The sequence below is a fragment of the Rhinoderma darwinii genome, chromosome 10 (assembly GCF_050947455.1).
Source record: "Rhinoderma darwinii isolate aRhiDar2 chromosome 10, aRhiDar2.hap1, whole genome shotgun sequence".
NCBI lineage: Eukaryota > Metazoa > Chordata > Amphibia > Anura > Rhinodermatidae > Rhinoderma > Rhinoderma darwinii.
The window spans coordinates 52579590-52604766 of NC_134696.1; the positions used below are offsets into that span (position 1 = coordinate 52579590).

A 25177-nucleotide genomic window follows, 5' to 3' on the forward strand; every position below is an offset into this window, starting at 1 on the left:
TAATATGTCTATAATTGCTCAGTATAAATGATATAGTAGTTTAGTCCTTTTGTCAGGGTTACTTCCTTCTCCCTGTTATTCCACACCGAATAGCCACCTCTGTAAATTGGAAACTGAGGGCATGCATGGAAGACATGTACCAGACAGACAAATGTTGGTAGAGATCCTCCCTCAGTGAGACAGAAAGTACAACTAACTTTATTGAACAAAGAATTTACAAATCTCCTCCCTAGAGATGTGGGACGTGCTTAAGCCCTATTGGCTCCTCAGCTGTGAGTTCATCTGTACACTCCTCTTGCATTCCAGGGGCGGTGTCTCCATAGGCGTGTTCCTGATGCAGGCTCCATCTTGTTACATTCAAGTTCTTTGTGGAATATACTGATATAAAGTAATAATGTTTTTGCAAGCAATATACAGGCTAATGATCCCTGACACTTTGTTTGTTTTATTGAAATGTATGTGACAGAAATGTATTAAACCACAATACCTGAGTTCTCAAAGTCTTATATACCTACCATACTGTTCTGATATCTGTTGCATTGAGTAGCACACCCCTCGTGCAACAGTCATACACTGTCAAAACAACACATATTGAAAGCCGCCGTCTAGACTGAGCCTAAAGACATTCATAGGTCACGCAATACTGGATAGTATAAAAGTCCAGATTTCTATTAAAATAATAAATATAAAATTTCCTGAAATCTTCATACTTGACAAATGGTAGAACAGCAGTCTTGAAAACCATCCTGTATAGCAATGTACTGCTCCGTAACATCGGGTATCTATAAATTTAGAGTGACAGTGGACGCTTGAACTTCATTGGGAATAACCACCCTCCTTTTCGTGACATGGAAGAAATGTCCCTCAAGATGCCAGAAGTCAACGCAGAAGAGTCCAAATAGTAAAAATAAAACCATAGCTAAAATCCATTCACATATGGCAACTATAGATTTCATGCGCTTGATAAAGAATGCAATCACTGTTAGTAAAATTGGTTAAGGAATCTAAAGGAATGAAGGACTGTACATAGTATATACACACTCAACGCTGCTACATCTCAAGCTCTACTAGGCCTTGTACACACAGCAATGCTGTCCTACACCATCCCAGTACAATGGTATACAAAGCACTTGAAGGATTTATAGCTTTTTTAAACCCTCTAACTGTAACTGAATCATAACCTGTTGTCTATGTGACAGCCCTTTCGGAGACATGACATTACCCCTAAAGTGTTAATCCATGTTAGCACAGAAGTGCCAGTGGGTCATTCAAGAAGCTGTGTGAACTGTTGCTTAACGAGTAAACCTTCTTCACCTAATATAATCTACAAATAAATGTGGCTTTACAAGTGTGAGCACTAAAAGTGTTCCACCCCCGTTTCAGCAAATTAATGTTATTTTTTGTATTATTAAAGGTTATACAATTTTCAAATATACATTCTGTATTCATTTCTGAAGGTTTTCAAGATCTCTGTATGTTGTTATTCGGTAGGAACATTCATTGCTGTAGCTAGCAGGGGGGGGGCCCACTGAGATGGTGGGGCCCAGGAGTGGGCTGGGTCAGTCCCCCAGCGGTGCCATGTTTCGGTTTTAACCGTATCTGCGTCCTCAGGACATAGATACAGTTGAACCCAATGCCGGAGAAGAGAGCCGTCAGCTCCCTGCTTCAGCATTCACCGTGAGCGGCTTGTCATAGACAGGCGAGATGCAGTGATGTTATGTGCCAAGCACCCCAGAGCACAGACCAAAGGAGCAGAGGGATTTCCTCCACTTGTCGTGGGAATAGGTAACTATTATTTTTATTAGCCACTGTGGGTGCATTATGATGGCAGCAGGGGCATAATACTGGCTGTGGGGGCATCTGTGGGGCATTATACTGTGTTGGGCAGCTTTGGGGGCATTATACTGTGAGGGGGCAGCTATGGGGCAATATACAGTGTGGGGCAGCAATGAGGGCTTTATACTGTGTGCGCGCACTGAGGGGGCATTATATTGTGTGGGGGCACTATAGGCGGATTATACTGTGTGGGGAGGCACTAAAGTGGCATTATACTGTGTAGGGAGGCACTATAGGGGCATTATACTGTGTGGGGACCATATAGGGGCATTATACTGTGTGGGGAGACACTATAGGGGCATTATACAGTGTGGGAAGGCAGCATACCGTGTATGGAAGCTACATAAAAAGCATAGAAGTTATAGAAACGGGATAGTTCTTTATGCCACGCTGTTTCCGTAACACCCATTCACTTCTACAGAAGTCTACAGAGTTGCACACAAAACTACGCTGTTTACGTAAGCCTGTCCCCGCCGAAGTAAACTTGGAAAGACTTGAGGAATGAAGATATGACTCTTTCCAAACGAAGATTTGACTCTTTTCAAATGAAGATCTGACTCTTTTCTGCTCATTAGCATACGGTGTGGGAACACTAAAAAGCTAAATACTAAAGCTACAGAGCCGACTAAGAAGATAATTATAGGTTATATAGAAATGATTTTTCACCCACTACCACCAGGTATAGTCGGTTTAATAGGTGAAATGCTGATGACAGGTTCCCTTTAAATGAATTTATTTCTACAAAAGCTCGCTCTAATAAAAGAGAGTATGCATTTTAAAGAGTGTCTGTCACCAAACTGAGAATCTGTCCCCATACAGGTCTTCTAAGAAAATCGGATGGGTAACTTTTTACATTTTGTGACTTGATCTATGGGGTAATTGATAGCAAATTCTTTCTGCAAATAAGACACAAAGAAGTCGCAGGCTGTACTTTACTCCACAAGTGAAACTTGTTAGCCTATTTTGTGATAAACAACTCTTACCTAAAAGAAACACTGGGCAAATCTGAGTGTGATGCCTAGTGAAAGATCTGAGCAGGGGGAGCATGGCATAGCTATTTAAAGGACACCAGAGGGAGAATCCATGTGTTATGCACCACCCCCTCACGCCCTGCACAATGTATCATCTTTGCATGGAGAGTTCCTTTAAATGGCTATAAAGTAGAGCCAGGACTTTTTTCTGCCAGGTATTCCCATATGCATAATCTGCATAGGTAAGAGAAATTATTTCTATGCACTGAAATAGACCAACCTAGAAAATAGTAAAAAGTAAATGTTAGCATTGCTTAGAGCAGTGCTCTCCTCTGGAGAGCCATCTGTTGGAGACGACCTGCTTAAAAAATCTACACATTAACCTGTGTTAAGTTCATAGAGGAGAAAATTGTGACAGGTCCCCTTTAAAGTGAAACTCCAGGCAAATTTTCATAATTTGTAAAATGGAGCTACTGGGGTCATGTAACATAGCAGGGCCGTTAATTCTTTCACACTGGTCAAACGTTTCCAAGGTGCTTTGTATGCAAGATTTTCTTAACACCACAGGAAACACCGGGCTGGTCACAAGTTGCGAAAAAATGACTCTCTTTCCTCTCTGCAGCTATTGGATGAAGCAGCACCCTATAGACTTCCTGCTCTGCCCGCCCCCTACATGCACTTTCACATAATACTGGTAATACTGAGAGCTCTCTTCTCCCTTTCAGGTAATGCTCTCTGATTTCTCCTCCAAATGCAGGAGGAAGCAGCTAAAATGGATTGCATGCAGGCGGTGAGGGATGTCGGGGGGGGGGGGGGGGGTTTTGGGGGGGGTGTAACATGTTGTTATTTTGCCATGTTGTTATTTTCTGTGGTGTTAAGAAATGTGTGAAAGAATGTGAATATGAAGTGAAAAATGTAATGGCCCTGTTATGTTACTTGACCCTAATAGCTCCATTTTACTAATCATGAAAATGTACGTGGCGTTCGACTTTAAGGGTTTCTTTCATTATGGAGCTATAAAAGTTAATTCCATGGTCCACTGCCTTGTTAAGGATACTCATAATAATCAATGCTGTTACAAAACCAGTAAGGATAAACCGCAGAGGTCCTATCCACCACCCGCCATGTCTTGGCTTCACTCTGTAGGTCAGATATGATTGTATCCAGAAGTAAATATTACCAATGATAAATGCCAGGAATGCTCCAACAAAATGTGTTTCCAGCTGATTGGATTGCTGTGGAGAAACAAATGTAATGATATATTTCACTCCCATCATGCAACAAAAGGCCATTCAAATCAATGGCCAACTGCTTAGAATGTAATGTCAAATATGCAGTTAAAGAAATCTCTGAGCAAATTAAACACTGACGTCAGGGACTCCGCCTGGAGTTGAAACCTCAACCAGCGCGTTGCTATCTACAGGGGTTGTGTGTGTCACTATCTACAGGGGGGGGGGGGTGTGGCGTTATCTGCAGGGGGGTGAGTTGCGCTATCTACAGGGGGTTTGTGTTGCGTTGTATACAGCGGGGTGTTTGGCGCTATCTTCAAGAGGGGTGTGACACTATCTATATGGGCACTGGGGCACTATATGCGCACTATCTAGAGGGGACACTATGGCGCTATCTACATGGGCACTGTGTGCGGCACCATCTACATGGGCAGTGTGGCACTAATTGGACACTGGCACTTTATATGTGAACACTATGGCACTTTATATGTGGGCACTGTGGCAATATTGGGCACTGTGGCACTATCTACAGTTGGCACTGTGGTACTATGTGGGCACTGGGACTATCTATGTAGGCACTATCAATGTGGGCACTATCTACAGGGGCATTACAGCACTATCTATATGGGCACTGTGGTGTATTCAGGGGGACAAATGTTTTTTAGGGGGACAGTTGGGACAAAAAAAACACTGACAAATTAAATCCATCCGTCTTTTCTAACGGCCATGAAAAACGGATGGGAAATTGATGAAAACGGCCATTAAAACGGTCAGATGGAGTTGAAATAGATAAAAATTTGGAGACACACTGATGCAAAACAGCCATGAAACACTGACAGTTGATCAGTATTTAATGGCCATTTTTTTTCCCCTGTCGTGTGAATGTAGCCTAATACGTGGAAACATGTTTTTAACAGCCCCAGCAGTGGCGTAACTACCGCCGTAGCAGCAGTATCGGCTGCTACGGGGCCCGCGGCATGAGGGGGCCCGTGTCGCCCGTCGGCACGGGCCCCCACCATGGCCGGAGGCTCCGCTAGCAGCCGCTATGGCCGCTACAGCGGGACGCCACTGAACACTACGACAGAGCAGGGAGGTATCTCCCCGCTCTGCCATTAAACAAAAGACATGTATCCCCTATCCACAGGAGAGGGGATACATGTGTGATCGCTGGCAGCGATAGGGAGAACGGGGGACTGAAAGTCCCCTGAAGTTCTCCATCACAAACCTCGGACTTCCGGGGTCTGTCTGCAGCTCCGTAGAAATGAATGGAGCGCCGGAAGCGCTTGTGCGCATGCGTGAACAGCGCTCCTTTCATTTTTATTGAGCTGCGCAGACGCCGGAAGTCAGAGGTTAGTCATGGAGAACTTGGGGGGACTTTCGGTCCCCCGTTCTCCCTATCGCTGCCAGCGATCACACATGTATCCCCTGTCCTGTGGATAGGGGATACATGTCTTTTCACACTGTAGGTCGCATTTTTTGGGGAGGTTGGGGACGCTGTAAGGCGTTCCCTACAGGGGGGGGGCTGTAAGGCGTTGCCTACAGGGGGGGGCTGTAAGGCGTTCCCTACAGGGGGGGCTGTAGGGCGTTCCCTACAGGGGGGGGGCTGTAAGGCGTTCCCTACAGGGGGGGCTGTAAGGCGTTCCCTACAGGGGGGGCTGTAAGGCGTTCCCTACAGGGGGGACTGTATGGCGTTCCCTACAGGGGGGGCTGTATGGTGTTCCCTACAGGGGGGGCTGTATGTCGTTCCCTACAGGGGGGGCTGTATGGCGTTCCCTACAGGGGAGGCTGTATGGCGTTCCCTACAGGGGAGGCTGTATGGCGTTCCCTACAGGGGGGGCTGTATGGCGTTCCCTACAGGGGGGGCTGTATGGCGTTCCCTACAGACCCCCCTGTAGGGAACGCCATACAGACCCCCTGTAGATAACGCCATACAGCCCCCCCTGTAGATAACGCCATACAGCCCTCTCTGTAGATAGCGCCATACAGTCCCCCCTGTAGATAACGCCATACAGTCCCCCCTGTAGATAATGCCATACAGTCCCCCCTGTAGATATAATGCCATACAGTCCCCCCTGTAGATAACGCCATACAGTCCCCCCTGTAGATAACGCCATACAGCCCCCCTGTAGATAACGCCATACCGCCCCCTGTAGATAGCGCCATACAGCCCCCCTGTAGATAGCGCCATACAGACCCCCTGTAGATAGCGCCATACCGCCCCCCTGTAGATAACGCCATACAGACCCCCTGTAGATAGCGTCATACAGACCCCCCTGTAGATGGCGCCATACAGACCCCCTGTAGATAGCACCATACAGTCCCCATGTAGATAGCGCCATACAGCCCCCTGTAGATAGCGCCATACAGCCCCCTTTGTAGATATCTACAGAGGGGGCTGTATGGCGTTATCTACAGGGGGGACTGTAAAAAAGGCACTATCTACAAGGGGGGGGGGTTGTGTGACACCCAGGGGAGGGGGGGCCCCAGTCAAAAGTTTGCTATGGGGCCCAGTCTTTCCTAGTTACGCCCCTGAGCCCCAGCACCACAGGGGGTATATTAGGTTTTGTTGTAAGACCCACCTGAAAATTTCCAACCATTGAAGTTCCTAAAGCACAAAGAAATCCCATAGCAAGTCCCACAGAATTTACGTGAGAATGGCAGCCATAATCTCTGATTTGCTGAAACCGTACGATGCAGATCCAGAGCACTAACAAAAGAACATGAGCAGGATTAGTAAGCCTTGTTTTATATCATATAACATTATTACATCTAAAATCCCGGTTGTTGTTGTTTTTAAAGAATCTTTATTTCGTTTTTCAGAAACTGATTAGTATTTTATGTTTTTTTTTTACACGTAAGGATCTGTTCACATCAGCGTTGGAAAATCCGTTAAGGTCTCCCGTCGCAGATCCGGCAAAGATTACCAGAAACAATAGCGCAGTATGCTGCGCAATTGTTTCCAGTAAAACCCTGAACACTCCCAAAGGAATGCAGGAGGAACCCATTAAACTCAACGGGATCTGTCGCCTGCCGGTGGTATACGTACCTTCCGATTTTCCCTTGTAAACCCACAACACACATGTGAACAGGGCCTTAGATAATTATAAAATAATGAGGGGTTGTGGCTGCCTATGATGACAGGAAATCACAATGTACAGAGGGTGCATTATTTACTTCAGTCTCTGAGCTGGGCATATGGAATCATGTCCATGCAAAACAGTCGCTATTAGCAATATTAGGCCAGTAGCGGCTAGTGGTAAGCAGGAATAAAATGATGGCAGCCAGAACAGGACTGATGGCAGTGGAAGGAAGCAAGTAAGAAGGGGGTGACAGCAGGCAGGATTGAATGGGAGCAGTCAGTGATGTAGTGGTGGTGGCAGGGATGCAGGGCCGGCATTAGGGGGAGGGGGTAAACTGGGTAATTTCCCAAGGCACCTAATCCCAAAGGGTCCCCTTGCCTTCAGGGCCACCACTGCTGTTTAGATGCCCGCCCATACATCTGTGGAAGTGAGCGGGCGGGCTGCTACATAAGATGGCGAGAGAAGACGGTGGGTCCAGGCGCTGAACTGCATCTCTCTCAAGCCCCAGAGCCACTGGCTCACTGCCCCGCCTACTACAGGTCTGGAGGACGACAGCGTCCCAGCGCTGGTGACACAATGACATTATGGTGCTGGTGACGCGATTACGTCATGACGCTGGGCTACAGAAGAGGACCTATCCACTCATCGTGGGAGCGGCGTTAGGAGAGGTTTTTTTTTATTGGTGCAAAAGGGACCTAACTACTACATGGAGGGCGCAAAGGAAGCCTAACTACTACATGGAGGGCGCAAGGGGGCTTAACTGCTGTATGGAGGGCACAAGGGGGCCTAACTACTGTATGGAGGGCGCAAAGGGGCATAACTAGTATAAGGAGGGCGTAAGGAGGCATAACTATTATATTGAGGGCACAAAGGGGCCTAACTACTACATGGAGGGCACAAGGGGGGCCTAACAAATATATGGAGGGCTAAAGGGGGCCTAACTATTATATGGAGGGCACAAGGGGGTCTAACATCTATTTGGAGGGCACAAAGGGGCCTAACTACTATATGGAGGGCACAAAGGGGCCTAACTACTACATGGAGGGCACAAAGGGAGCCTAACTATTATATATGGGCAAGGGCGGGGGGGTCTAACTACTATATGGAGGGCACAAAGGGGGTCTAACACATATGGAGGGCACAAGAAGGCTTAACTACTATATGGAGTGCACAAGCCCAACTACTATATGGAGGGCACAAAGGGAGCCTAACTACTATATATGGGAATAAGGGGGGCCTAACTACTATATGGGAGCACCAAAGGAATCTAACACAAATGGTGACACAAAGGGGGCCTATCCACTATATAGGGTCACAAAGGGGGCCTAACTATTATATAGGGGCACAAAGTGGCCTAACTGCTATATATAGGGCACCAAGGGGGCATAACAGCTATATAGGGGCACAAATGGGGACCTAACTAATGTGGGGACACAAAGGGGTCCTAAAAACTTTATAGGGGTACAAAGGGGACGTAAAAACTATATAGGGGCACCAAATGAGACCTAACTAACATGGGGACACAAAGAGGTCCTAACTACTCTATAGGAGCCCAAATGAGGACCTAACTATTATATGGGGACACAAAGAAGGACCTAACTACTAGGGAGGCATTCCAGTGTAGGGAGGGCACCGTTACTGTGTGTGGGGCACTATTACTGTGTAAAGTACAAAGGGGGCACTATTACTGTGTGCGGGGGTACTATTACAGTGTGGGGCACCAATAGGTGGCATTATTTCCATCTGGGGTACTATAATTGGTGTGTTTTTGTAGAAGGTGGGACATAGGTTGGGGAGGTAATATCAGAGAAGCAGAAAATAATAAATTGAATAAGGTGATCAAAAAGGGAAAAGCGATTATGGTTAGTGAGGTGCCTTTATTTGAGGAGGTGTTAGATAAAAGGTTATTAAGGAAGATTAGTGCAATTAAAGTAGAGGAGTTGCATTCGTTACATTGCATTTTAATCGATAAACAAAGCTGTTTTAGTGATCGATTGCTACAATTTCGTTCAAGAAAAGAACGATTTAAAAGATCTTTTTTGCCAAAAGCTATTGCACTTTCTAATATGTCTTTATAGTGTGTCATGATGCTTTTTAATATATATTTTATTATATGTTGTCGTTGTATGTTGTATTGTGTTGTATAATATGTACTGAAAATGGGAGTTACAACTGTAAACCAATTTCCCCTTAGGGATAAATAAAGTATTTATCTATCTATCTATCTATCTATCTATCTATCTATCTATCTATCTATCTATCTATCTATCTATCTATCTATCTATCTATCTATCTATCTATCTATCTATCTATCCATCCATCCATCCATCCATCCATCCATCCATCCATCCATCCATCTATCTATCTATCTATCTATCTATCTATCTATCTATCTATCTATCTATCTATCTATCTATCTATCTATCTATCATCTATCTATCTATCTATCTATCTATCTAGTAGGTAGAAAAAAGCAGCACTTCAGAGAATTCAAGTATGACTGTAAAGGATCTGCCAGGCACAGCTTCTGCACCTGCTTCTATGTCTGTGAGACTGACTCCATCTTCCACCACTCAGGATGGCAGGCTTAGGAGTGGGAGAACCTATCACAGCCTGGCCAGACGGAGCTAGCTCCCGCCCTCTGTCTATTTATACCTGCCTTTCCTGTTCCTCCTTGCTTGTGATTCTTCTCGTTTGGTTTCCTGGCCCTGCTGCAGCTTCTGAACTATTTGACCCTACTTCATACTGACCCTGGCTTACTGACAACTCTCCTGCTCTGCGTTTGGTACCTCGTACACTCCTGGTTTGACTCGGCTTGTTCACTACTCTCCTGCTCTGTGTTTGGTACCTCGTACACTCCTGGTTTGACTCGGCTCGTTCACCACTCTTGTTGCTCACGGTGTTGCCGTGGGCAACTGCCCCATTTCCCTTGGCTTCTGTGTACCCTTGTCTGTTTGTCTGTCGTGCACTTACTGAGCGTAGGGACCGTCGCCCAGTTGTACCCTGTCGCCTAGGGTGGGTCGTTGCAAGTAGGCAGGGACTGAGTGGCGGGTAGGTTAGGGCTCACTTGTCTGTTTCCCTACCCCCACCATTACAATGACGGTGCTATGCGTCCTTGACCGTCATCCACACGGTCCTGAATTGGATACACAAACGAGGAAATAGACGCAGCACTCCAGGAGTAGTTGCAAAGATAGTGGTTTATTCACCCATGTACAGAAATAGATACGTTTCAGTCCTCTCAGCAGGATCTATCTATCTATCTATCTATCTATCTATCTATCTATCTATCTATCTATCTATCTATCTATCTATCTATCTATCTATCTATCTATCTATCTATCTATCTATCATCTGCCTGCCTGCCTGTCTGTCTGTCTGTCTGTCTATCATCTCTCTCTTTATCTATCTAGGTGGGGAGGGGGTGCTGGAAAAGTGAGGAGCCAAAAATGTTCGTATTGCAAATTCTGCAGAGGCGATTCGTGGCTGGAAAAGTCATGGCGTTTTTGGCTGGATGAAGAAGAAAAAGAAAGTGAACGACTCCAATGTAAAAAAAACTTCACTGGTGAGTCACTGTATATCCCTGTACTGTAATCACTTATATGGTCTGCAGGGCGCCTATATAGAACTGATATCTGCCACTATATGCTCACTATATACTGGTAATATTGATCTTTGGTTCACTACACACGTTTTGCTACACAATCAAGAGTGATCGCATTATTTCTATTTAGCTGAAGGGTGGGCCCCAAAAACACACATCTTCATACGTCCATGTGAATCCAGCCCTTAGGATGCAGAATTTAAAGCTGTATTAATAGTGTGTAGTTTAATATCAATTTAATTTGTTTAAAGGGGTTTTCCAGCCAGTAAAAATTGATGCCATATCCTCTCCGGATAGGCTATCAATAGCTGATGGGTAGGGGTCCGATTCCCGGGACCCCCGCCGATCAGCTGTTTTGAAGGTGGTGCAGCGCTCGTACGAGCACTGCTTCCCCTTCATTTCTTCCTCACTGTGAGTCTTCGACATGCATTTAGCGGCAATTCACAGGTATTGCAGCCTTCTTCTCCTATTGAAGTGAATGGGAGAAGAAGGCTGCAATACCTGTGAATCGTTGCTACATGTGTGTCGACAATTCAAAGTGAGCAAGAAGAAATGAAGGGGAAGCAGTGCTCGTACAAGCGCTGCACCCCTTCAAAACAGCTGATCGGCAGGGGTCCCGGTATTCAGACCCCGAACCATCAGCTATTGATGGCGTATCCTGAGGATAGACCATACATTTTTACTGGATGGAAAACCCCTTTAACCCCTATCAATACGTCATAGTCGAGTAGGGGAAGTATGGAACGGGCTTACGGAGTGAACCCGATCCATACGATGCGGGAGTTGGCTGTATGTTACAGCCGACACTTCAGAGTAAAGAGCGGGATTGCGCTCGAGCGCGATCCCGCACATTTAACTCTTAAATGCCTCGGTCAATAGCAACCGCGGCATTTAAATCGTTAGAAAGAGGGGGGCGACCCCCTCTAACAGCTCATCGCGCCCCCCGCAATGCAATCGTGGGGTGGTGATGGTTGCTATGGCTGCCTGGGGGCCTAATGAAGGCCCCCAGGTCAGCCATCTTTGTGCTCCTATTAAGCGCTGCCTCAGGCTTAATAGAAGCCTGTCAGAATCACGATATACTGCAATACATTAGTATTGCGGTATATAGTGCAAGCGATCTAATGATCGCTGGTTGAAGTCCCCTAGGGGGACTAATAAAAAAAGTAAAAATTTGTCAAATAAAGTTGTTTTTTCAATTTAAAAGTTCAAAAAAAAAAACCTTTTCCCCCTAGAGCATAGTAAAAAAATAAATAAATAAACATAATTGGTATCGCCGCATCCGTAAAAGTCTGAACTATTACAATGTATCATTATTTAACCCACACGGTGAACGCCGTAAAAAAAAATGTAAACGCCAGAATCGCTATTTTTTTGGTCACCTCATCTCCCACAAAAATGTAAATAAAAAGTGATCAAAACGTTGCATGTACCCCAAAATTGTATCAGATAAAACTACAGCATATCCCGCAAAAAATAAGCCCTCATACCATTTGATCGACGGAAAAATAAAAAAGTTATGGCTCTCGGAATTTGGCGACACTAAATAAATGTTATTTATTTTATTTTTTACACAGCAGTAAAATATAGAAAAAACAATATATATTTGGTATCGCCATAATAGTATGTACCCGCAGAATATAAATAACATTTTTATTTAGTTTTAATTGCACAGTGAATTACGTAAAAACGAAGCGCAAAAAAACAATGGAGGAATTGCTGTTTTTTTTTAATTTTCTACCCCACAAATATTTTTTTCCCCTTTTCCTAGTAAATTATATGGCTTTTGGAAGGTGGGGAGGAAAAAATTAAAATGAAAATCTGAAAAATGGCTGCGGCGGGAAAGGTGTTAATGATGTAATTAAGCATATTTGTTTTCATTTAACGACTCGACTGCATGTAACTATGTTGTTGGTACAATATTTTAAAATTTGGGGCCCCACTTGTAATTTTGGCCAGGGACACACTTTGCATAAAACCGGCTTTGCAGAGATGGCATGATGGCAGGCTAGGATGGTGTAGCAGCAGGCAGGGTTGGACTGATGGCAGCGGAAGCAAGTAAGAATGGAGCAACAGTAGACGGTGGTGGAATGGAAGGAGGCAGGGATGTCAAGGTGGTAGGCAGGGATGGATTGGTGGCATACAAGGATGGAGTAATGACCGACGTAAATATAGTGGTAGCAGCAGTGGCGTAACTACCGCGGTAGCAGCAGTAGCGGCTGCTACGGGGCCCGGGGCTTGAGGGGGCCCGGTGGCGCCGCTAGCAGCCGTTATGGCTACTACAGCGGTAGCGTCGCTACTGTGGGGCCCGCGACGCCGAGCCTTACACAGGCCATCTCATGCCTGTAGGTGTCGCTAGCACCGGAGGGGGCCCCAGTGCTAGCGGCAGCCAAATACATGAATGGCCGGGCATGTTCCGTGCCTGACCATCCAGTGCCTTACAATGACACTGATTGGCTAGCGGCGCGATGACATCATCGCGCCGCTTCCATGCTTGGAAGGTGCTGATTGGCGGGGCAAGTCATTCTGCCCCGCCAATCAGCGTCATTGGAGGACGCTCGTTCAACTCCTGCAGACATGCTCAGAAGAGAGCATGTCTGCATCGCCAGTGAACAGCGTGGGAACCGGAGAATGTGAGTATGTCAAGTTTTTGTTTTTTTTCCCCTCATAAAAATGTGAATGGCATTATCTATGGGGGGGGGGGGGGTCATCTTTATGTGGGCTATTATATATAGGGGGTCTATATGTGGGGCAGTAGCTACAGGGGGGGTCTATATGTGGGGGTGTGGGCCATTATATACAGGGGGCTCTATATGTGGGCCATTATATACAGGGGGGTCTATATGTGGGGGTGTGGGCCACTATATACAGGGGGCTCTATATGTGGGCCATTATATACAGGGGGCTCTATATGTGGGCCACTATATACAGGGGGGGTCCATATGTGGGCCACTATATACAGGGGGGTCTATATGTGGGCCACTATATACAGGGGGGTCTATATGTGGGACACTATATACAGGGGTGGGTTACCTGTGGGGCACTAGCAACAGGGTGGCTATATGTAGTGCACAGTCTACAGGGGTGGGCTATATGTGGGACACTATATACAGGGGGAGCTATATGTGAGACACTATATACAGAGGTGGGCTATACGTGGAGCACTAACTATAGGGGAAGCTATATGTAGGGCAGCACGGTGGCTCAGTGGTTAGCACTATTGCCTTGCAGCTCTGGAGTCCATATGTGGGCACTATCTACAGGGGCTTCTATGTAGGTCACTATCTACAGGGGACATGTTGTGTGTTTGTGACAGTTATATTTAGATGTGTTGAGAATTTTAACTTCGTTTTATAGGTGCAGAAATGTTTTAAAAGTGAGAAGCTGAAGACATCTAAACGGAAAACTGCAGAAATGGGTCATGGCCGGGAGAAATCCATCATAGATGTCTGAACCGGAGGGAGAAGAAAAGAACTAGAATCTGAGACGTCACCGGTGAGTCACTTAATGTAAATGTTTATTCTGCCTCTAATCAGTATTGTAGTCACTGTATGATCTGCAGCGAGATGATGGTGATAGGATTTTTTTTGTGAAACCGCATCTCCCAGCATATCCTTACCATTGTTCCGGCCATGCTGGGAGCTGTAGTTTTACGCCGTACAAACTTATACGCAGTGGCGTAACTACCGCTATAGCAGCCGTAGCGACTTCTACAGGGCCTGCAGCATGAGGGGGCCCGTGCCACCCGCCGGCACGGCCCCCTCCCATGGCCGCAGGCTCCGCTAGCAGCCGCTATGGCTGCTACAGCGCGACGCCACTGAAGGGGTTGTTCCTACATAAGACATGTATCCCCTATCCACAGGATAGGGGATACATGTGTGATCGCTGGCAGCGATGAGGAGAACGGGGGACCGAAAGTCCCCCCTAAGTTCTCCATGACAAACCTCGGACTTCCGGGGTCTGTGTCGGCAGCTCCGTAGAAATGAATGGAGCGCCGGTCGCGCTTGTGCGCATGCGTGACCAGCGCTCCTTTCATTTTTATTGAACTGCGCAGACGCCGGAAGTCCGAGGTTAGTCATGGAGAACTTCGGGGGACTTTCGGTCCCCCGTTCTCCTTATCGCTGCCAGTGATCACACATGTATCCCCTATCCTGTGGATAGGGGATGCATGTCTTTTGTAGGACAAACTATAGGACGTTTTTTTTTGGGGGGGGGGGGCTATATAGCGTTATCTACAGGGGGGGCTGTATGGCGTTATCTACAGGGGGGCTGTATGGCGTTATCTACAGGGGGGCTGTATGGCGTTATCTACAGAGGGAGTCTGTATGGCGTTATCTACAGGGGGGCTGTATGGCGTTATCTGCAGGGGCTGTGTATGGTGCTATCTATAGGGGGGCGCTGTGTGGTGGAATCTATAGGGAGGCACTATCTACAAGGGGGGGGGGGTTGTGTGATACCCAGCAGAGGGGGGGCCCCAGTCAAAAGTTTGCTATGGGGCCCAGTCTTTCCTAGTTACGCCCCTGGGTAGCAGGTAATCATAGAGTGGTAAAAGGCAGGGATAAAGTGGTAGTTGACTGAGATAGATTGTTATTATACACAAATTAAGGAAAAAGGAAATTGAATAGATTCCCTAGTGCTGCCCAGTATTCGTTTCTAGTTTGATCAAAGTAGTGACCCAGAACAATAGTAAATTAAAATAGTTGATTGTTGATATGTCTAAAAGGCAACGTGTTTCAAAGCCAGACCGGCTTCTCCTTCAGGCCAACATATATAAAACCATTAGCACAAATGATATGGGCAGAAAAAAAGCCAAAATAATCACAGGTTAAAATTAGCATAGGTTACAATAACCAAAAGTCCAGAAATGATGTTAATGCAGATGTAGAAAACGGCAACATGACACATGTGCGCTACTCTATTTATCTAAAAGTAAGTGTATTAGATTGGCACTCTATGTAATTGGAGTAGCGCTGATTGTCGTGTTGGCATTTGCTATATCTATCTTTTTTTAAGTAGTTTGCAGTGTTTTTATTATATAACAATACCTGTCTTTTTCTTTTTTTTGCTACACTGTGTCCACTATTTGTGCTGCTGATAATCTGTGCTACTGGGGAAAAGGGGTTCAGGGGAGAATAAGTCTCCTTTCCCCTCTGACAGCTAACAATAAAGCCCCTGCTTAGTACCCATGCAGATGGGTAACATGGGCTCCAGAGTAGTAAAGATACAGTGTATCTACTGTGTGACATCCAGTATGCACTCCCTTTGAAATCGATGAAAATATAATAAATAAAAAAAATAAAGACTGAGTGGGCATGTGCAGGATTCATATCTGCTGTTTGGATGCTGAGTTTTAGGGTATGTTCACACGGCCTATTTACGGACGTAATTCGGGCGTTTTTGCCCCGAATTACGTCTGAAAATAGCGCCTCAATAGCGCTGACAAACATCTGCCCATTGAAAGCAATGGGCAGACGTTTGTCTGTTCACACGAGGCGTATATTTACGCGCCACTGTCAAATGACGGTGCGTAAATAGACGCCCGCGTCAAAGAAGTGACCTGTCACTTCTTTGGCCGTAATTGGAGCCGTTATTCATTGACTCCAATGAATAGCAGCGCTAATTACGGCCGTAATGGACGCGGCGTTCAAGCGACTGCACATGCCGGTACGGCTGAAATTACGGGTATGTTTTCAGGCTGAAACATCCCCGTAATTTCAGCCGTAACGGACGCCCTCGTGTGAACATACCCTTACAATCCTAACAAACTGAGAAGAAGGAGTCTTCTCAACTAAACTGCTATGTTACTACAGAGTCTCTGCTCCTTCCCTGACAAGCTGGACATGGGGCTAAACCGGGGAGCGGAGTCTAAGGAGACCCAAGGTATTCACGCTTTAACCCCTATAAGGGATCTGGACTGCGTTACTGGAAACCTCAGGTCACTATCCCCAGAGTATTCTCCCTTGGCAAAGGCCGACGTTAACATGCGTAATACAGAAACAGAAGACAGAATTCAGGTTCAGGTATAGCATAGGTTAGGGGAAACGGCTGATGTGCACTCACAGTTGGCAGAGCCAAGGGTCAGGGCAACAAGCAAGAGGTCAGGGCATTCAGGTATAGTCAATGGTACAGGCAGAGTCAATCACAGGAAATCCAACAAACGATCAGCAGGGTAACTCTAGTAAACTAGGAGGAACCTATTTGCTCAGGAAATGGTGGACAGAGGGAGGTCCCCTTTATAAACCTGGGAAAGCTGGGTAGTTTGGAACCACTAGCCCTTTTAGACAGGGGAAGTCAGCGTGTGCACACTAGGAAGTGCAGGAAAAGAGCGACATTGACGGAGAGCGCAGCAAGCCCGGACAGATGGAGGGACACAGTGGCGGCCAGGAGCCAGAGCCGTTACAACTTTTCACTGGATTGTTTTTTTAACAGCATGTAAATGGCAAACATCCATTTAAATGGTCTTGCCCAACAAATAATAACTTACATGACTTATTTGTAAGGAATGGATTTGGCTTATATAAAAAATTACATTTTTGTGCAGTAAAATAGGGACATGTCCGGTGACTACTTTTCAAAATCTGGGGCAGGGCATAAAGATTACAGATAGATGGAAACTAGGCTACTAGCATGCAAGCTCTACAATGACTCCTACCTTTTTTCAAACTGCATGCTAGGAAATAAATAGATTCAAATTATGTCCAGAATTAAAGCCGTCTTAAGAAATACATAATAAAATTCAAATAAATCTATAAATAAATTCACGTGAGAGGTAGTAAGATTTTCTTTCCAATTCACATTGGTTTATTATTACAAATTAAAGGGAACCTGCCACCGAACCAATCCCATTTACAGTACAGCATCTTAAAGGTGCCCAAATTATGCTGAACTACTGGGTGCAATTTTACTGCCTATATAGCCTTCAGGCTGGGTTCACACGACCTATTTTCAGACGTAAACGAGGCGTATTATGCCTCGTTTTACGCCTGAAAATAGGGCTACAATACGTCGGCAAACATCTGCCCATTCATTTGAATGGGTTTGCCGACGTATTGTGCAGATGACCTGTAATTTACGCGTCGTCGTTTGACAGCTGTCAAACGACGACGCATAAAATTGACTGCCTCGGAAAAGAAGTGCAGGGCACTTCTTTGCAACGTAATTTGAGCCGTTCTTCATTGAACTCAATGAAGAGCAGCTCAAGATTACAGGCGTAACAGACGCCTCGCATAATGCGAGGAGGAGCTTTTACGGCTGAAACGAGGCAGCTGTTTTCTCCTGAAAACAGTCTGTCATTTCAGCCGTAAAAGCCTGCTATCGTGTGCACATACCCTCAAAAAGGGTGATCAGGAGGAAGGAAAATATCGTGCCACATTGTCACTGTCAGCCATTCATAGGAGCTGTATTCAGTCAACAGTCACGATACCTAAAAATGAGGAACAGTTCCTGAGTAGCCAGGGTCAGGGCCCTCGTCTTCAGACCGCTGATTGGTGCTAATTATAAGGTACAATTGTGCCCTTTAGTTTAATTTGGATAGAGATTTATATAGAACTTTTCATCTTAAGGGGGTTTACAAAGGATCAAACATAAACTGTAGTAATCATTTACAACTGAAGGTGTTTCCTTAAATGGCTACATCAAGAGGAAATCACCCGCCGGGGTTCTCTGCAATATTCCAACAAAACTTTATATCAGGAGCTGATAAAAAAAATTGTGCAAACGGTCAAACACAAAAACGGTTTACTTTTATCATTCCCTTTTTTAGATTAGTGTTCCATTAATTTTAGTGTTCCTCCTACTTTTTTAAAATGTCCATGGCATTATGAAGGGAATGAGTAATAGTGGAAATGAATACAAAACTAAATCTCATAAGTAGATAACGCAGGAAGCGCGCCACATAATTAGCATTTGAGTATTACACGGAAGTATAAGAAAATAGTAGCTGCTATTAACATGCTAAAAGTACTTACCCAACAGTGCACCTACATTAAGAACTTGGCCAAATATACAGCTCTGGGGGGGATATGAACCACATGTGCTGTTCAAAAAAAAAAAAAAGAGATCACGTGGGTCAGTACTAGAAAAGTATTTTATATTCCATAACTTAACCCTTTAATGTACAGATGAAGCAATAAAACGACTACAATGCTTAAACGGTAACTATCATTTCATTTCTTTTTAATAATGTATAGGGCTGGCGATCTCAAGAAATATTGCAATATCCTTTATTAAAGCGGTTGTCCACAACCGGACAACTGATGACCTATCCATAGTATAGTTCATCAGTATATGATCGGTGGGGGTCCAAAACCCGGACACCGCACCGATCAGCTGCTCCGGCTGCCTCCGTCCATGCCAGAAGCAGATGGCTCCGGTCGCGGAATAGCGGCTGAGCTGCAGTACTGCAGCTCTTCTCCTATTCAAGTGACTAAGTGCAGGGCTGCAGAACGTCCGCTATGCGGTGGTCGGAGCCATCTGCTTCCAGCTCCAACTACTGCATACCCTTCAAAACATCCGGCGCCCAGAGTCAGCCAGAGCAGCTGATCGGTGCGGGTCCTGGTTTTGGACACGCACCGATCATATACTGATGACCTATTCTGTGGATAGGTCATCAGTTGTCCGTGGACAACCCTTTAACTATGTCAGCCTCATTTCATTGTCAAACTGTTCCTGAACTGCTGCCCCTATCCTCAGCTACTGGCCGTTGATAGGGAAAATCTATATTCAGCGCCGAACACACTGAATACAGCTACTCTGTGTCGGGAACACTACATGCTGCCTGCTCCTGAAACCCAATGAACACGATGTCTCAGTGCATTGGGTATTTCTACAACAGACTGTTTCAGTCCATTCCTAATCCTAATCCTAATCCCTGCTCGATGCTGTAAAGGGTGGGAGATGCACACCACCGGTTGGATTTCCTTGCTTGTCCCTCACTCATCAAAGTGTCTGGCAGGGAGATAAACTCAGTGTGGCTGGTTATTAGGAACTGACTGAAACATGTTGGAGAAATACCCAATGCACTGAGACATTGTATGCATCAGGATTCAGGAGCAGGCAGCATGAAGTGTTCCCCACACAGAGTAGCTGTATTTAGTACATATGGCACTGAATACAGATTTTCCCTAGTTCAAACATGGCAGAATTTTTCCGCTGCAGATTTTGCTGAAAATTTGCGGCAATTACGCAATGAGTCTGCAGCAACATTTGCATATTTGACAGTTTGTTCAGATGTTGCGGATTTCACAGCGGACTTGCCACGTTGCAAAGGCTGAAATCTGCAGTGAGAATCCTCTGCTTCTCCGCTGGCGGCCATGCATGCTGCGGAATAAAAATTCTGCACCGCAGGCTATTTTTTGCCACAGCTTTTTCCGCAATGTCTGCACTAACTCACCTAAAAAGCCATAAAAAGTTTTTTGAAAAATGTCTGCTGCGGTTTTCCACTTCAGGCTGTCCGCAGCGCAATTCCGCCACGTCTGAACGTGCCCTAACAGCCAGTAGCTGAGGATAGTTACTCTTTAATGCAGTCCTGTAAAATCCTACACCACAGAAGAGCATTGCAATTCTTGTGGTACCCTCATGGCTGTGGGTGTAGTGGTATGATGGAAGTAGCACCATTGAATTGCACACTTTAGAGTGTAAAATCAATAGAGGAATAGCGTATGTTTTACAATTTCTCTCTGATGAATAAAGAGTGTGAATAATGACAAAGCTGTCTATACCTTACAACAACCCAAGGGCAAGGCAAGTTCAAGAGACATCACAAAAATAATTTAATAAAATTACTCATACAGTAGTTTTCAAGATCTCCACTTGCAGTCATTGAATAGGAACCTTCATTATTTACTTCCAGAGCATGAAAATCTGTCCTGGTCATAACCAGTGTGTGCATCAATGACCAGCACAGACTTTTAGCCACTGGATTTAAACAATGATTGTTTCTATTGAATGACTACAAGCAGTGATCTTGAATATAGTGTGCAATTGATACAGAAAGTATAGTGTAAAATTGTATAACTTTTCATTCTACAAATAATAACTTTTATTTGTTGAATCCCTAATACCCCTTCAAATATATGGCTGGCACGTATAGGGCAAACTATGTGGCTGGCAAAAATGGGGCAATTTATGTAGCTGCCACTTATGGGGCATACTTAAATGGTCTGTTCAGCATTAGAAAAACAAGGCTGCTTTCTTCCAGATACAGAGCAACACATGCCCATGGGTTGTGTCTGGTATTGAAGATTGTCTCCATTAGGCTGGATTCACACGAGCATGTTCGGTCCGTAAAGGACGGAACGTATTTCGGCCACAAGTCCCGGACCGAACACACTGTAGGGAGCCGGGCTCCTAGCATCATAGTTATGTATGACGCTAAGAGTCCCCGCCTCTCCTCTAATGTCACGTACTGTAATCATGTTTTCAGTACGGGACAGTAGTTCCACGGAGAGGCAGGGACTCCTAGCGTCGTACATAACTATGATGCTAGGAGCCCGGCTCCCTGCAGTGTGTTCGGTCCGGGACTTGCGGCCAAAATACGTTCCGTCCATTACGGATCGAACATGCTCGTGTGAATCCAGCCTTAAAGTGAATGGGACAAGCTGCAATACCACACGCAACCTGTGGACAGGTGTGGCACTGTTTTGGAAGAAAGCTAATCCCGGACAATCCCTTTAACTATGTGGTTTGCATTTATGGGGGTGTAAAGTTATCTAGGTGGCTGGCGATTATGAGGCAATCTATGTGGCTGTCTCTTATGGGGCAAACTATGTAGCTGGTACTTATGGTGGCAAACAATGTGACTGCCACTTCATCCCTGATCTTAATTTTTTTGCTTAGATTCTTGCATTTGCTTTAAAAGCGTGCACATGCTTTAAGTTCTAAATAGATGATTAGGTTAGTTCCATTCTTTTTGGTGGGTTACAACAATTGTTTATTTGCTTTTTTGGGGCTGGCAACTCTGATTTTTGCTATCGGTCCCTGTGATTTCTATGAAAACCCGTCATACTAAATTACTAAATATGATGTGTATATTAATGTATAATCACCTGATATAAGGAAAAACCTCTGAAACATCGACTGAGCCATTGGACACGGCCATTACATACCTGAGACAGAATAAGACATGAGCAACGTGCAAATACTTCAAGCTGGAAGAGGCATCCAAGGAACGTTAGAGATTTAGGAAGATAGAAAGCTAGATGTAGGACTTAAAGAAAAATAGAGAAGAAAGGCATAGAGGGTAAAGTAAGAAGAGTTAGGGTATGTTCACACGCAAAGTCAAAAACGGCTGAAAATTAAGGAGTTGTTTTCAGAGAATTTCTGATTTTCAGTAATTTTTGAAGCTGAAAATATATATTTTTCAGGCGTTTTTTGAGCTGTTTTTCTATTGACAATGAAAAACAGCTCCAAAAACAGCTCAAGAACTGACATGCTACTTCTTTTTACGCGCCCTCCCCATTGACAGTTCAGGGGCTGTTTAAATATTGGGGGCCAAATATAACGGCACCGATATCTAAATAACGGAGGAGGGTAGATTTTTTTTTTTAAAGTGCCCCAGGGTTTGTGCAGCCCTGCTTATTACATGCTGCACTCAGCTGCACATGTATGGACAGGTGAAAGGTTCTCTTTAAGCATCCTGAATACATAGAAGCTGTATCCCTCCGTCAAAACCAATTCCGTCAGGTCAGCTATACTGTCGGCTCCGGTGAAAGCTGGTCCTGCGTATCTCTGACACGCAGGATCCAGCTAATAACGATCACATCTACCTTAGGGTATGTTCACACGAGGTCATTACGTCCGTAATTGACGGACGTATTTCGGCCGCAAGTACCGGACCGAACACAGTGCAGGGAGCCGGGCTCCTAGCATCATAGTTATGTACGACGCTAGGAGTCCCTGCCTCGCTGCCGGACAACTGTAATCATGTTTTCAGTACGAGACAGTTGTCTGGCAGCGAGGCAGGGACTCCTAGCGTCGTACATAACTATGATGCTAGGAGCCCGGCTCCCTGCAGTGTGTTCGGTCCAGGACTTGCGGCCGAAATACGTTCCGTCCTTTACGGACCGAACATGCTCGTGTGAATCCAGTCTTACGTTGGTTTCAGAGTTTATTACAGGGGTGTCAAGAACTCTTTTAGAGTAGAAAGCAGAAAAACAGCAAGTACTTCAAGTAAATGTTTTCCTTTTGTCATCATCTTGCTTTTATTGCTTTTATGTCCAAAATTATGCGCTGTTAAATTTTTGAATATATCTTTATAGCAGTCAAGTTCTTTTTTTCTGATATAGAGCTTCAAATCCAATACATTGACATGGAGTTACATGATAAAATTCATCACTCGGAGGCGATTTGGAGCTGACTGCATATTGTGTTATTATTGCGTACAACATATAGGTTGTATGCTGTAAACTCCTAAGCTCCCCCGAGTGGCAGATTGAATTGTGATGTCATTGCCTAGTGAGGTATACGCAGGAAATTTAGAGCTCTGTATCAGAAAAAAGGAGCACTGACCACTATAGAGATATATTAGGAAATTAATCAACACAGAATTTAGAACAGAATTTTAGATAAAAATCAAAATGGAACTCAAAGGTAGACATTTACTTAGAGAAGAATTACAGGATATCCAGATAGGAGACTGGAGGGACGTGAGTTAACAAGGAACAAAAGATATAGAGTTCAATTACATATACTGTATAAACTGTAAAACAACTTACACTACCCATATGCCAACAGTCGCCCATACTGTCAGGAAAACTGGTAATAGTGCCCAGGCCCACATATCACAAACAAGAAAGCTGTGGATAAACAAAAGGTAGAGTTATTTAAATAGTCAAATATAAAAGTATGATCCTATTTTTTTAACCAATAGACTTTAAGCCATATACACAGATCTGATACAGTGTTTACTGAACTCTAATAAGACCAAGAAATACGAGAAGCTCAAAAAATTGCTGATTCAGTAAGTAAGATATTTATTCACATTAAAGCCTTTAATAGCTTACCATTTGCTTTACCTTTATCAAAAAGCAAACATGCTGTAGTGCACTTTCCAAGACTGGCAGGCAAGAGATTGTGGAAAGGCTGGCAGGCAAGAGATTGTGGAAAGGCTGGCAGGCAAGAGATTGTGGAAAGGCTGGCAGGCAAGAGATTGTGGAAAGGCTGGCAAGCAAGAGATTTCCCCTCTAATAAAAAATTCAGCACTATGAGAGTTTTATGGTTTTAACACTAAATGATGAATAACTATATTGTTTTTTATTTACCAATATGGCCTCTGTATGTGCAGTGTATTTATTTGTTTTATACACTTTCCGATTCAGCTGCCTCTATGGATAAGTAATGCCCATTGACCTCTAAATACACCGGGACAACTCAAGCACATACATGTAGGCCAGATTCAGATTCATGGATTCCACTCTGAAAATCTGCGACAATTATAGTACAATGTATGTAGAGTGGGGTTGAATACCCCATTCACACATAGAAGAAAATATCTGCACAGATTTCAGTTTGCAGTTTTTGGTTAAATGTTGTGGATTCATGGCAAAAAAAACTCTGCTACGTGTGGACGTACCACTACAGGTAATATGAGGGGGGAGGGGGATATATATTGATAAATACCATGGGAAGTGAAATAATTATATTTTAGTGAGGTACCTATCTACTAAATTGGCTAAAGACATATATATATACATTATTTTGCATACATTTATTTAAAATTTAATAAATCCTTCATCAGTCTGAAAAAACGTGTAGTTTGTGCTTTTATAATTCTACACTACTATTTTAACATTTAGCTAAAAATCTGAGAAAAATACGTGTGGCAATGCAAAGGCATATTTCTTATGATATGAATAATTTTTCCCATGTCATCATATTGTAGCCACTTGACCAAGTCCGACACGTAGATTTTAATAGATGAAAAAAAATATCAACCATCCATGGGCAATTGGTGGACCCTACAATCAGCAGAACAAAGGGCCTGTGATGTTCCAGCAAGTAGTGCAGCTCCTAGATAATTTTTCCTCTACAGTGTCAGGGTAAACATTAAAATGGTCTCGGCCCATTTGTTGTGGTGATCGGTGGATGTCCTGGTCCCCTAAGGATAGGCCATCCATGTATATTCCTAGAAAACCCCTTTAATTAAATACCCTCCCCCAAAATCACACTAAACAGATCCGCCCTCAGGCCAGGATCAGACTAAAGTCAAAATTAGGCAAAAGCAGACAGTTAACTTTTTCAAACATATAAAAACTCATACGTTTATTCACCACCCCATGAAAAACACGGGACATTTAGGCTCAACACTGAGCCTTTCAGGGACTGCTCCGATCTGGTAACGTGCATCACAGCCCTTATATGTCAAGGAGTGCTGCATCTTTATGCTTTTGTGGATCACACGCACAGTTTGGATGCAGTTTTTTTTAGCCAAACACAGGAGTGGACACAAAAGAAAGCAGATAC

General features: G+C 44.5%; 1 protein-coding gene across 1 annotated transcript; it reads right to left on the minus strand.

The window, feature by feature from the left end:
* Window positions 1-259: 259 nt before the first annotated feature.
* Window positions 260-23500, minus strand: TMEM150B (transmembrane protein 150B). The gene is made up of 6 exons (XM_075838851.1): window positions 23431-23500; window positions 21763-21822; window positions 18685-18752; window positions 6616-6743; window positions 3865-4042; window positions 260-979 (listed from the first exon to the last, which is right to left on the minus strand). The coding sequence occupies exons 1-6, from the start codon at window positions 23493-23495 to the stop codon at window positions 783-785; spliced, it is 696 nt and encodes a 231-aa protein (XP_075694966.1). The 5' UTR covers window positions 23496-23500; the 3' UTR covers window positions 260-782.
* Between the last annotated feature and the right edge of the window lie 1677 nt (window positions 23501-25177).